This window comes from Neoarthrinium moseri (assembly GCF_022829205.1).
Source record: "Neoarthrinium moseri strain CBS 164.80 chromosome Unknown scaffold87_Wmoseri_CBS_16480, whole genome shotgun sequence".
In the NCBI taxonomy this organism is placed as follows: Eukaryota; Fungi; Ascomycota; class Sordariomycetes; order Amphisphaeriales; family Apiosporaceae; genus Neoarthrinium; species Neoarthrinium moseri.
The window spans coordinates 1-12,792 of record NW_026055201.1 but is presented as its reverse complement, the minus strand read 5'-3'; the positions used below and the strand labels follow the sequence as shown (position 1 = coordinate 12,792).

The 12,792-nt window shown below is 48.9% G+C and overlaps 5 protein-coding genes across 5 annotated transcripts; 2 read left to right on the top strand and 3 right to left on the bottom strand.

The window, feature by feature from the left end:
- Positions 1 to 11: 11 nt before the first annotated feature.
- On the bottom strand, positions 12 to 1,694 carry JN550_012472 (uncharacterized protein; the record flags this gene model as incomplete). The annotated part of the gene is made up of 1 exon (XM_049310951.1): positions 12 to 1,694. The coding sequence occupies one exon, from the start codon at positions 1,692 to 1,694 to the stop codon at positions 12 to 14; it is 1,683 nt and encodes a 560-aa protein (XP_049165516.1).
- Positions 1,695 to 3,135: 1,441 nt separating this feature from the next.
- JN550_012471 (uncharacterized protein) lies at positions 3,136 to 3,774 on the top strand (the record flags this gene model as incomplete). The annotated part of the gene is made up of 1 exon (XM_049310950.1): positions 3,136 to 3,774. The coding sequence occupies one exon, from the start codon at positions 3,136 to 3,138 to the stop codon at positions 3,772 to 3,774; it is 639 nt and encodes a 212-aa protein (XP_049165515.1).
- A 357-nt stretch (positions 3,775 to 4,131) lies between these two features.
- Positions 4,132 to 7,241, bottom strand: JN550_012470 (uncharacterized protein; the record flags this gene model as incomplete). The annotated part of the gene is made up of 3 exons (XM_049310949.1): positions 4,132 to 5,144; positions 5,201 to 7,111; positions 7,187 to 7,241. The coding sequence occupies 3 exons, from the start codon at positions 7,239 to 7,241 to the stop codon at positions 4,132 to 4,134; spliced, it is 2,979 nt and encodes a 992-aa protein (XP_049165514.1).
- Positions 7,242 to 7,924: 683 nt separating this feature from the next.
- JN550_012469 (uncharacterized protein) lies at positions 7,925 to 9,630 on the top strand (the record flags this gene model as incomplete). The annotated part of the gene is made up of 2 exons (XM_049310948.1): positions 7,925 to 8,084; positions 8,141 to 9,630. 2 exons carry the CDS (start codon positions 7,925 to 7,927, stop codon positions 9,628 to 9,630), a joined length of 1,650 nt encoding a protein of 549 aa, XP_049165513.1.
- A 511-nt stretch (positions 9,631 to 10,141) lies between these two features.
- On the bottom strand, positions 10,142 to 11,001 carry JN550_012468 (uncharacterized protein; the record flags this gene model as incomplete). Its single annotated transcript, XM_049310947.1, has 2 exons — positions 10,142 to 10,357; positions 10,420 to 11,001. The coding sequence occupies 2 exons, from the start codon at positions 10,999 to 11,001 to the stop codon at positions 10,142 to 10,144; spliced, it is 798 nt and encodes a 265-aa protein (XP_049165512.1).
- Between the last annotated feature and the right edge of the window lie 1,791 nt (positions 11,002 to 12,792).

The window sequence follows — 12,792 nt, the reverse complement described above, 5'->3', positions numbered from 1 at the left end:
AGAGTCAGCATTTACCAACGTCTATCGTCGGAGGAAACGTACCCACAAGTCCAGCTTGCTGCCAGATTTATATCCCCAATACCATCCCATACAGCCATGTTCGGGTACGGACAGATTGGACGTTGACTCTTCACGCCCGACGAAGTGTTCCAGACATCATTCCAGGCCGTCGCGACAAGTGCATTGACGGGATTTCCGTTCTCTACCCAATCCATCAAGGCTAAGAGGATGTCGTGGTCCTTGTCCTCGAAGCCGGGGACAGACCAGATATCTGTCCCCATCTGAGCTGCTTGGAATTCAGCGCCGAAATACCAAGGCGAGTTGGGGCTAGTAGCCGTGGACCAGCAATGCTGCATCCCTGGCACTTGAAAGTAACGAAACCATTCACTGACTGACGAAAGGTTCTCGCCCATCGTCGCTAAGGTATTCCTATAGTAGAGGTCTGATCCACGAGGGGGGATGAGTCCATCCGCGAGGCCATGGTACATGAGCATTTTGTGACCAAGGTCTTTGAAAGTGGTGAGGTTATAGTCATTGGCAGTTGACTGACCAGGGTCAGTCAACTGGGCGTATGTGACCAAGCTGTCATCCCAATAAGTGTAGTTCCAGAAAATATTGTCTAGCAAGAAGAACCGAATGTAGTTGAAGCCGAAAGGACTTGTGTTGGTAAAGTTCAAAACGGCGAACCACTGGCCCTCGCAGCCTGGAGACAACCCTGGATGAATAAGCTCCCCGGACGAAGAAACGAAATCACCGTACACGTTAGGTGGAGTTGAAGCTTGTGCTTCCGTCAGGCAGGCAGATGGATCAGCGTCAGGGTTGCTGCATAATATCTCTGTCCAGTCAGGTACACATGCATCCGGAAGACTGACGATTCCATCATAGACGCCATCCAGCATGTCGCATTGCCTGATCACCAAGTCTGCCATGGTGGAGAAGAGGTTGAAGGGAATATGCTTGGGATCCGTTTCAGGCAGGTTGTATATGCCAGCTTTGGTAAACCAAGTATTCAAATTCGTGGTATACCACCCAGGTGCTCCAATAATTACCCCGTCAAAGCTATCTGGGTCAATTTGAACTTGGCGCAAACCTTGTCTGCCTCCAGTGGAGCATCCATTGTAATAGGAATACTTGATGTTGACACCGTAGTACGCTTCGACAATCTGCTTGGAGATGTCAACTGTCCCATGCATTGCGCGCCAACCCCAATCAGTTCTCTTTTCAGGGTTCTTGAAGGCCCACGATCCATCTCCAGTGGTTGAGTTATGCCCAGTATCAGTAGAGACTACTGCAAAGCCATATTTGACGTACGCTCCCATGTCAAGCCAGTTGATACCACCACCGAAGCCTCCGTTGCCAACGGTAAGAAATCTAGAGTTCCAATTCACAGGTAGGAAAATGCCGAACCTGTAGGCCGATGTTGAGGACGTGGGAACGTATATTGTCACAGCACACAACTCGGGTAGGTTTGTCGGTTGAATTGGATACATCAGATTCCTGCGCCCTTCTCCATATGTGTCGCCTGTCTCAACGTATGCAATTTCCTCGATGGAAGCGCTCGGCGGCAGTTTGCCTACCAGCAGGTCTGCGACTGAAGATGCATTGGTCTTGCAATCTCCTACTGTCATCTGAATAGTCCCGAGTTGGGTTGCTAGCGTAGTAGAGATAAGAGTAACGAAGACCAGATCCAACATTTTCGTCAAAAAGCTGCCAAATGAGCAGTGATGGTCTGGCGGAGGCGTTCCAGTTTGAGGTACCCACGATATTTCCTCCTCCAAATACTTATACTCAAATCCGTGTTCAGTAAGAGGGCTCATGCAGGGCGGCTGATCACCACGGATACGACTAGAGTTCCTGTACCGTAGTCAATACTACTTGCCAAGGACGCCAAGAGAACTCCCGAGATGGACAAGTGCCATGACTAGTAAGAGAACGCCGTGTCTTATCTAAGTGGACAATCTATCAGGAGCTAAGCCGTCGCGATCGAGGAAGTTACCCAAACAGTGATCAACCTCCCCTTTTGAGCTCAGTAACCGACTGTGGGGCTATCCAATTGCGCAGCGCGTATATAATTCCCCACCCCTGGGTCGAAATCATTGGCATGTGTGTTGCAAATCCCACGTTGGACACGTGTAGGGGCTTGCGAGTGACTTTACGGATGAGCGGATCAGTAAATCGCAGATTTCTATCGCAAGCGCTCAGAAGCTTTGAGTCTGGTACCAAAATCGGTCCGACTGATATGTACCATTGTCGTGATTGCATAGAGAACACCCGAGTGGTATGAGACCTAGGATAGTTGGACCGCGAGACGAAGGTATTGCCCCTGTCCTAGTGAAACTCGCCAGCGATCGGCCACAAGACAGAATAACTGGCCTGGCATGGTATGCTGTTCGGATGGCACCTGCAGTATGCAAGGTAACTCGGCAATGCTTTGACGTGGGTTTTTGAGTGGGATTCGTGTTGAAAACTCTTGTATTATCACCGATTGTCGACTTTAGCACCCTTCTCAGTGTCATAGCCCTATCTTCTTCCGAAGCCTACAATGTCTTGCGCAGCTGCTGTATAGATTAGCTTATGGTAATACGCAAAGGTGGGTGTTTCCAATTATAGAAATCAAATCATACACAATTTTGCCGTTCTGTCTCTACATCCAATTTGGGATGCCAACTTCAGATGTCCAGCCTGTGATGTTAACGATCAATGACGATGTCTATGCTCTGTGGGGAATACTTACATTGAGCTGCTAATGGCACATAAGTTGTCTTCAATTGAAGACAGCAAGGCATATTAAGTCTCTACACAGTCTGACAACCCGAAGATGGAGATTGTAGAGGGAGATACTCGCTGCAGAGAAAATTGGAACACCTACAATCTTGCCACGAATCAGCGAAGGCCCTCCTGCAGCTGTGTCGAACTGCCGACGCTAGAGCGGGACTGCGGGGAAGCCTTGAAGAACGAGGGATTTCTAGACTTACTTGCAGAGACGAAATGTGCAGCATGTAGCGTTGCTCCAAGGTACGTCTGTCTCATCGTATAAAACCCTTCGTGGAGATTGATATGGCATGAACAGCATTTGCAGTCATTGTGGGCATGGAACTAACAATCTCACAGCACAAGAGCGCAAGAGTAGCTAAAATGCACGTTGAAAAGTTCCCGCTGTCGCCGCCTAGTCTCGAGGAGTTGGCTGAAGCTCTGGCAGGACCTCTTACTGAGAATTACGAGTGTGCCACTGTTGAGGTTGTCCAGTGCCCTGATCTCCGAAGAGCGCCGTTTCATCTAGCAACCGAAGGCCTTTCGGGCATGGAAAGAGTTGCAGACGTCGGGGGCCAACCAAATCTTTTTCCAAGCCCTCAGCTCGACAAAATTTGGTCCATCCCCAGAATTGCTGAAGCCATGGAAATGGGACCTGAAAGGGGGAGTTTGATTGGCGCTGGGGCCAGTCCATTCCACGTCATTGGCCAAAATTGCGAGCTGGCCCCAAATTTGAGCTGGGCAGGAGGCTTTGATCATGTCGACAATCAGACACGCGTCGCCAAAATCGACTTAGATGACGGAGCTGTCCATGTCGATATGAGTCCTTCTACAGAGTGTGCGCTAATGATCAACCTATATGGTTCATTGGGCATCCCTGGTCCAGTACTCAAAATTACGGCAAGGAAGAGAACAGGTAGTGAGAAAAGCTTCACTGAATGTATCCAGAAAGGGCTTTGTGCTTCTTATGGCACTTCTCGAACAGTCAGCCTTGGTGGCGCGTTCGTGGTCAAGTCAGGCTAGGCACGTTATCACATTATGCCCGATTTCCCAGCAAAAGAAGATCTTCCCTTTGGAAATCGTGGCCAAGTCGATAAATGGTTAACCTACCATGACTCTGTTGCTCCGATGGTATGTCTGTCTGTGCTGCACTCTGCGGACCCAGATAATGCAATGGGATTACGGATGGAGCATACGCATTGCTTTTCTCCGGCTGGAAGAAACGCTGGAGGTCATTACCATTACGACCTCGATAAGTTCGATGAGACCATAGAGTACGAAGGATATTTCAATACGGCAAAATCGATATATCGAGTGGATAGACCACTGTAGGCTCTGAAACTGTCCGTATGAGCTACATTGTCATCAATTCATTCAAAGCTATTTAAACTCTTCAATCACGCTTTTCGGTTCCACGTAGGTGCCGAGCGGACGATAATGGATGTCATCATACCCAAACGCCGCTGGGCCCCCTATGTCCAGTCCTCTAGGTGTTTCAGTCCATCTTGGAGAACATGTAATTCCTATCACAGTGACAGCATATCCATACTTGAACTCTGGAACCCCAAGTGCCTTGCCTGATTCGTTGTCCAAGACGGCAATAAGATCAGGAACTGATGCGAGAATCGTTTCATCCCCATCATTACCGACATGCTTCGCATATATATTTTCGTTCTTGAAAGGAATCTGCAGTTCCCCTCCTTCCGCTAGGATGGTGGAGTTTGTAGAAGAATCAATCTCTTCACCCCGAGAGAATGCAGCAATGTAGACAGTACCATAAGAGTGGCCTTTGAATAGGCGTCTCTCCACTCTTGTGATCTTCCCCCGGAACAATACTTTTGCAGCATCTTTACCGCCAGCCTCTGCGATAATTGATTCTGCAACAGAGGATAGTCGGTTGGCGGCTCGAGCTTGAGCTATGCTCCTACCTATCCTCCAAGCCTGGGAAACAGTATTGAGTACCCCATACTTACGAACAAACTCAGTGCAAGTTGGTTTTGCAGCCATGCCTACGCGAGATCCCATTTCCGAGCAAGAAGCTCGCAAAGCGCGGTCGACGATCTCGTCATCAGGTGCACGAGTCATGATGATAGTTTTCCCGTCTCCGGAGTCTATAGCACAGGGAGTGAGCTCGAGGGGCTTGTGTACTGCAAGAGTTGTTTGCCAATATGTTGGATATGCTCGGCCCATCCAATCCCCGTCAATGACAGGTGCATCAAAAAACCGAGACGACCCGACTAAGAACGGTTCCATACCGTTCGCACCGCCGATTTCGAGGCCCATGACAGCGTCAAAGGTGTCGTGTCTCATGTATCTCATCAGCTCCTGGAACGCATAGACAGTCTCTATTGACTGTAGCCGTTCGACTGAAACGGCCGGAGAGCCCATATGACCTGATGAATTGCTTAGCTCGAAGCTGGGATTAACCCGCGATTTAACATTGACTTACCACCCCAATATATCAGAGCATCGCCATTTAAGGATGAACTATCAATGACCCGTATTTTGTGACCTTCGCGGAGCATCCTCTTGAGCTGTATCTGGGAAGCAGCTGGACTTCCACCACCAGCGCATCCCAAAACGTAGCATCCATCCGCTAACCAGTCAATGTCTGTTTCGCTGAAAATCCATTCTGAAATCCCTCGAGTTCCTGTACAAATCTCAGGCTTATAAGTGAAGGGATCCACGACTGTCTCAGTCGAAATATTGACGTCAAGATCTTTGGCTTCCTCAGGCTCTGCGTCTTGGTCCTTCTCTGTTTCGTCTGCAGCTGATTCTTCGATCTTAGAGTTCATGTCGATATCACCTATGGCTTTCGCGATTGTACGAATTTGATTCGCAACATATTGTAGTGGCATGCTGTCAACTTCTGCGATCTGGACACTTGAAGGAAGAGCTCCAGCATCTACTGCGCGTCGGATGGCAAGAGTCTTGGCATGATCAACGGCTTGTAGCTCCGTCTGATGCGTGGTGCCTTGAACGATATCCACCGAGCCACCAACTCTGGCGATGGCTGCACCAACCGCATTCGCCACGTCGTTAAAGGGAGGCCGAATGATTTTCAAAGCCCCTTCGAGATGTTCTGGGGCTAAGACAGCCCCTCCACCAACAAGAAGGACTGTAAGGGGCTCGGGCGATGTTTTGACCACATCGATTGCCCCTTCCAACAGGGCCTTGATTCTCGCATTGGCGTGCAGCAAGAGTGCTTGATCGATACTTTTGACGCAACTTGCGTTGCCAACTTCCGCCTTTCCAGATGCGACGCAGACATCGGTAGTTGTGCATACGTCTCCTCCAAAGACCAGCGCGCGGGAAGTCAATTCAAGTCCAACGGACTCCGGGCCTACTCGCACATTATCGTTGATAACTTGGACTACCGAGCCGCCTCCAAGCCCGATAGAATGTAGGTGTGGCATTGAATAGCTGACCCTAACACCGGCAACCGTTACATAAGAACCAGCTTGTCGAGGTAGCCCAGACGGGAGCAAGACACCGACATCTGATGTAGTCCCTCCAATATCAATGACGATAGCAGAAGAACCACCACGGCCGTCCATGCCGGCAAGATATGCAGCGCCTCTCATCGAGTTGGTAGCGCCGGAAGAGAACGTGCTAATCGGAATTCTCGTTGCAGATGAGGAATCAAGGATTGTGCCGTCGTTTTGTGTAAGAAACAGCGGACACGTGAGGTTGAGTTTCTTCATGGCCAGTTTGAACTGTCGTACCGTTCTTCTGGCATATTTCAAGATCGCTCCATTCAAGATTGCGGCGTTTTCTCGCTCGATAAAACCGATTCGAGGTGAGACCTCCCTCGAGCATACGACATCAATGCCTGGGATTTCTCGCAGAATTATATCCCGAACTCTGCTCTCCTGTTGAAACACCTCGTCGATGGGTGAATAAACCCCTGCAACAACTACTACGCTAAGTCCCGCTTTCTTGATGGCCTCACATTCTCGGACAACCTGTGTTTCGACGACTGGAGCTTCTTGGCTTCCGTCGATGTGTAGTCCACCATCCACGATGCCAACATGTCCTTGAAGAATACGCTTCAAGTCAGATGGAAATTCCGCAAAGGGCGGAACCTCGCGCAAGAAGGACCTAGAAAGTCGTACGACTCCGACACGGCGCAGGCGGCGCGCGTCTCTCTCAACCACTGCATTAATGAAATGAGTGGTTCCGATTGTTACACTGGCGATTTGCGACGGGGAAAGGGATGCCGCAGCTATGACAGTCCGAACTGCTGTCGCGATACCCGAGGTCACATCAGGAGTTGTCGGTGTTTTGAAATGTGCTTTCAAGCCACGGTCTGCTAATGCCTGTCGTCGAAGGTCAATCGCTACAGCATCCGTGTTTGTGCCTGATAAAGGTCAGAATGAGAAGGTGACTAGGGTTTATTCAAGCAGATTCTTGCCTCCTACATCAACACCTATACGGACTGAACGTTCGCCAAAAGCGTCGTGGCCTGCGCTGCCTACAGTGCTTCCCATCTTGGAATCGACAACCCTTCTTTGACGTTGAGTGAGATACTGTTTGTAAGGCTTTTCAAACACCTGCTACGGCTCACGCGTCCTCCGCTTCTTGATTTCATTGGTCTCTTTGTCCCCTTCGTGGCAGCCGTCTTTATTCGTCATCTTGGCTACCGGTATTGAGACCAGGCGTGAAACGAGAGGCCCCAATTGGGGTTTCGGCGGAAGTGTTATCAGAACCCCTGGCTAGAAGTGGATCCACGCGCTGTTAATCACTCCAACTCCATGCAGATCTCTCCAATTCCAAGATCCGACGGACTATCCGACCGTGTTTAGCACGAACTCTCTTCAAGTCACCCGCACTTTCAGTCAGTGCCGCTGATAAATAACCGTATCTTGATTACGTATGGAAATGGCCGCTTTGCTGTCTTATCTCTTGTTTTAAAGACCTTGACCTAGAGAAAGCTCGAGAACGAAACGTAGCCTGTACTGTAAGTTTGCTGATAGTACTCCCCAAAGATAAGAAAACGCGCGAACTAAACCACCATCTTCGAACAATGCGGTGCATATGGATGGTTGGTGTCTAAGTCGCTAGCATATAAGACTGTCGCCTTTATGTGTCCGACCAAACCAGTCATATCTGCTGCGTAATTGCCTATGTGAAACCATCTCAACTGATGTCCACCATTCGGAAGTCCGTATAAATGAAGGTTGGATCAATCCTAGACTGGGCGCGGCTGCCATCCAGTCATGGCTCAGAGGCAAGCTTCTGGATCAATGGAGATATCCTTCCGCTGCCGCCACATCGGCGCCTATGGACAACTGGAACATTCTTCCTGTTTTGGTTGACCAACCAGGTAGCTAGTATGTTTGCTGATTGACGTACCAAGTGTGGCCTTGCACTAATCTTGGGATTATAGTCTCAAACTTTCAGATCGGCTCATCACTTGTGTCAGCTGGTCTATCGGTCTGGCAGGCAATCATAGCTATCATCGTGGGGAAGGTCATCATTTCACTAGTCGCAATTGCCAACGGTTTTGTCGGCGCTGAATGGCATATTGGGTTTCCCGTGGTATCCCGCTATATCTGGGGTGTCTATGGCGCCTACCTCGCGATTGTCCAGAGAATCATTCTGAGCTTAGTATGGTTCGCAGTCCAATCTTGGACTGGAGGACTATGCATTATCAATATTTTATCAGCAATTTTTCCAAGTTTTGAGAGCATGGACAACCACTTCCCTGAGTCAGCAAACATGACTACACGACAATTCATAGGATGGGTCCTGTTTAACATCCTGATGATTCCGGTACTTTATATCAAACCAGAGAACTTCAGAAAAGCCCTGGTATGGTTCAATGCTCTCTCTGCAGTAACGCTCATTTCCATGGTAATCTGGGCCATGGCCACTGCTCATGGGGCCGGCCCTCTCTTGGTGCAGGGCTCTCAAACTATGGGCTCTGGCGAACTTGGATGGGCCATCACCAAAGGTGTTACAACGGTTATTGGCGGTATTGCGGTTGGACTTACGAACCAGCCAGACTACTCAAGATTCGCTCGCCGACCAGGAGACCAAATTTTCGGCCAGTGGTTCTCCATTATAGTGTTTGGTGCTTTCTTTCCGTTGCTAGGGTGCCTACTAGCCTCGGCGACCCAGCAGCTTTACGGTGAAGCGGTCTGGAACCCACCTGATGTTGTCCAAAAGTGGCTTGATACGGACTATAACGCTCGGTCACGGGCGGGCGCATTTTTTGCTGGGTTTGGCCTCGTGGCAACCCAGCTCAGCATCAACTCTGTCGATAATGCCTTTTCGGCTGGAATGGACCTTGCTGGACTGTTCTCAAGATACATCAACATTCGACGTGGCGCATACATTGGCCTCATATTGAGTATCGCTCTCTGTCCCTGGGAGTTAATTGCTTCAGCCAGTGTCTTTATCAGTGTGCTGTCCGCCTACAGCACCTTTCTGGGCCCTATGATCGGCATACAAATCTGTGATTATTTTTTGATACGGCATAGACGCATCAAGCTCTCAGATCTCTACCATCCAGGACCGGATGGGTTTTACTATTTCTGGAAGGGCGTGAATCCTAGGGCATTCGTCGCTTGGATTTGTGGCTTTGCCACGCAGCTCCCTGGGTTCGCGGCAAGTGTCACACCCAACAGTGTACGCGTTGGACAGGGTTGGACAAGACTATACTACTTGGCATTTCCGCTGGGCTTTGCGATTTCATTCGTGATTTACTTCATCGTCAACACAATTTGGACACCTATTGGTGTAGGCGAAATAGACACAGAGGATTACTATGGCACTTTCACAGAAGAAGAAGCCTTGAAGATGGGAGTCTTGCCAATGACGGAGGGGGTGGATGCTGTCTCTAGTTTGAAGGGTTTCAGTGACCCAACAGTATAATTACGATAAACAGAAGCCGAAGCCATGCAGGCTAGGCAGCGGGTTTCTGAAGTCCCAGAACTTCGTCAGTTGAACACCTAGAGGCAAACGGTAAGCGGTTCAGTTGGATGGAGTGGGCCCGTGCTACGGACCAGTCCAACTTCTTTTCCCCTTTTACTGCTCCGCAGAAGTGTGACCTGTTACTGGCGTAGCTACGAACCGGTCGGTTGTAGGTGCCATATTGGGTTTAATTACTACATAAAAAGGAAGAGAAAAGGAATCTCCCCTCTCTTACGCACGCAAGGCTGCTAAAGGCGTACATCGTGAGTGGGTAATCCTTGGAGATTATGGTGCCGGTAGTTATCACCGGCGACCAACCCACGGGCTCGGTCGGTAATATGCACAGCCATAACACTATGTGCAATGATGACGTCGCAATTGATACTACATCTTGGCGGTATCTTATGACTATATTATATCACATCTATGTTGAACTGCCCACGCTCCACGAAAGGACCATGCAGTGGGGGGTCTATATTTTGTTCGGGATCGGACGTGGTGGTAATGCAGGGGGGTTATCCTCGGGTAGTTCTTTCGCGCTATTGATGGCGTCTATTCTACCCGTAATAGAGTCCAATGTTCGGTCGACCGGATGCTCGAGTATCTTATCGGATGCTTTCTCGGTTGCAGCTTGCACTGCGCCGACGAGGACCACTTGCTGAACTACTTGTTCAACCGGGGCTTCCCACTACGAATTTGTTAGGATGTATGTTTTTTTTTAACTATCGCTCGAATGTAGTTCAGACGCACTCCACTGGAGATCCCTTGCTCATGAAGTTGTTGTGCTGAACTAACCCCCAAAATCTCTTGCGTGTTCTCCGTAGGTTGGCTTGCCAGGTCAGACGCCTCCTCAATTATCGCGTGGGACATTCGATGGACCTCGTCTTCAAGAATGATGTCTTGTGTACTCGGTAGCGGTGCTTCAAATATGATGCTCGAGTGGTTTGCAATCCAGTCTCCAGCTTTGGCTATTCTATCGTCCATAAAATCAGTAGCTAGGACCAGATCATCGTGCCCGAAAAGGAGGAAAGTCGTGCTGAGCTTGACAACAGCACCCTCAATGAGCCCCTGTACGATAACGCGTTTTTGAACTTTGATTCCTGCAGAGGCCAGTTCTTTCTGAAGGTCACGAATTTGATGAACGTGGCGAATCAAATTTGTCAAGTTCATGCCAACTGATAAAAGACTCCATGGCATGAAGATAGCCAAAGCAGAAGATGTGAATGAACCAAGCGAATCACGGGTGATTCGACGGTTGAGTTGCCGATGTCTGTCGATAAGTTGTTGCTTTTGCTGGGGATTTATATCCCTGAAAATCACTTCTTTGGACATCTTGACTAGTGTTTCCAACAGGCGCTATAACAGCCAAACTAGTGACATACAACTTTCTAGGTTCGGCTTTCCAATATGATGCTTCATAAATATTCAGAGGGTGATTATTAATGTGTGCGAGTATGGCCCCCAAGCAGGGGAAGGCTCCATGAGGCTCTGTCTTGCACAATTGCAACTGATTATGACATATCAGATTAGTGAGATCATCCTTCGGCAGGGGCCAGGGCCAATCAAATCGTCGCAGCTAAGGTCATCGCCACTGTCTGTAAGCAGATAGTTCTTAAGGAGATGGCTTGTGCACCGAGAACAATAGTGCCCCCCGTGCTCCCGGGCTTTGCCAAATCGGACCCCAAAATAAGTTTTAAACTGCGTTTTGTGCGTTGCATTGTAGAGATGCCTTATTTACGCATGTTCACTACCCACCATCCTGATGGAACTCTATTTCTTCTTGCCAATTTGCAACGTGACTTGAGTATTCGCTGCCTGTCATTAATAAGGCATCTCGAGCGTGAGGCACGGAGGGCTAGGTCGGAAAGGTTGCTTCGGCTAGGAGGAGGCTTGGGTAAATAACTTGGCCTGTACCATCCTGAGTCTCTGGGTCTGTAGGGTAACGTTGATATTCCTTCTATGTGCTTCAACATCGCTTACTGCTACATGTCAATAAAATTTGCATACCTAACTAATATAGGCAGGCCAAGAAGAAGCCGCATACAGGCGCATCGAAGGTTCATTTTAATCTGACAACTGGAACACAGGAAGCGAAAGCTCGACTAGACCCACCAGGCACTTCATTGGCAGACATCAACCAATTAGCACAATGTATTCCATGGTCATTGGACCCTGCGAAAGAATCCACTAGGCTTCCTGTCTCTATAGCCCATAGGAGCCTTCGCCAAGTATACAAACAGTGGTGTTGGTGGTGGCCTCTTATTGGGTACCAATGAGTCAACTCTCCACGCATCAGCTCTGACACAGGTATTGCATATTGCTGTGCTTCATCGTAATACCAGGTGTCATTAAGGGCCATGAATTCTTCGAAGAGCGATGGGAAATGGCAGAGTTCCGGAACCCACGAATTGATCATTGGATCAAAATGACAACCTCTAGCTTGGGCCTCAGGAACTGTTTCCCCACAATTAGGCAACTGTTCATCCATGTTCATCCTTGGCGCAGAACCTGGTGGCATGTCAGTTTTAGGGTAAGATTCCCCTGGAGTTCTTGGTACCATTGAAAACAACAGTTGTGGTTATAGCCATAGTAGTGAGAATAATGATAATCAGTCCGAGTAGTAAAGTGAGTTGAGAAAGCCAGTTCTTCCGCTGCTTAAGTAGGGGCCACTTAGCAGGCGCAAGCACACTTGTCGGTGAGCCAAGTAATCCAGTCAATGCGAGGTCCTGGCCGCCTCTTTCCTGGTCTAACTGTAACGCGTCGTCACTAATTTCCTCTCCACTGGGCTCTTTAGCAGCATCATATCGAGAAGACATGAAAATCGCTCTTAGCCACGGAGATGCAGGTGAACGCAAAGTTAGTGGGGGAAATATTTTTCAATAATAAGATATTGTGTGAGAGGTGAATAGGATTTGATACATTTACTGCATAAAATACCATCGGCATGTTAACTTCTGAGAATGGGAAAGTTGGCTAAGGAAAACGGGTAGCTTTCAATGTCCGACGTCAGGATCGTGGATTATTTCTCCCTCCCATGACAATCGGAATTATTAGTATCGGCGACGATTTGTATTCTATTTTTTGTTTGTTTGTTTGTTTGGGGGGGGGGGGGGGGGGGGGGGT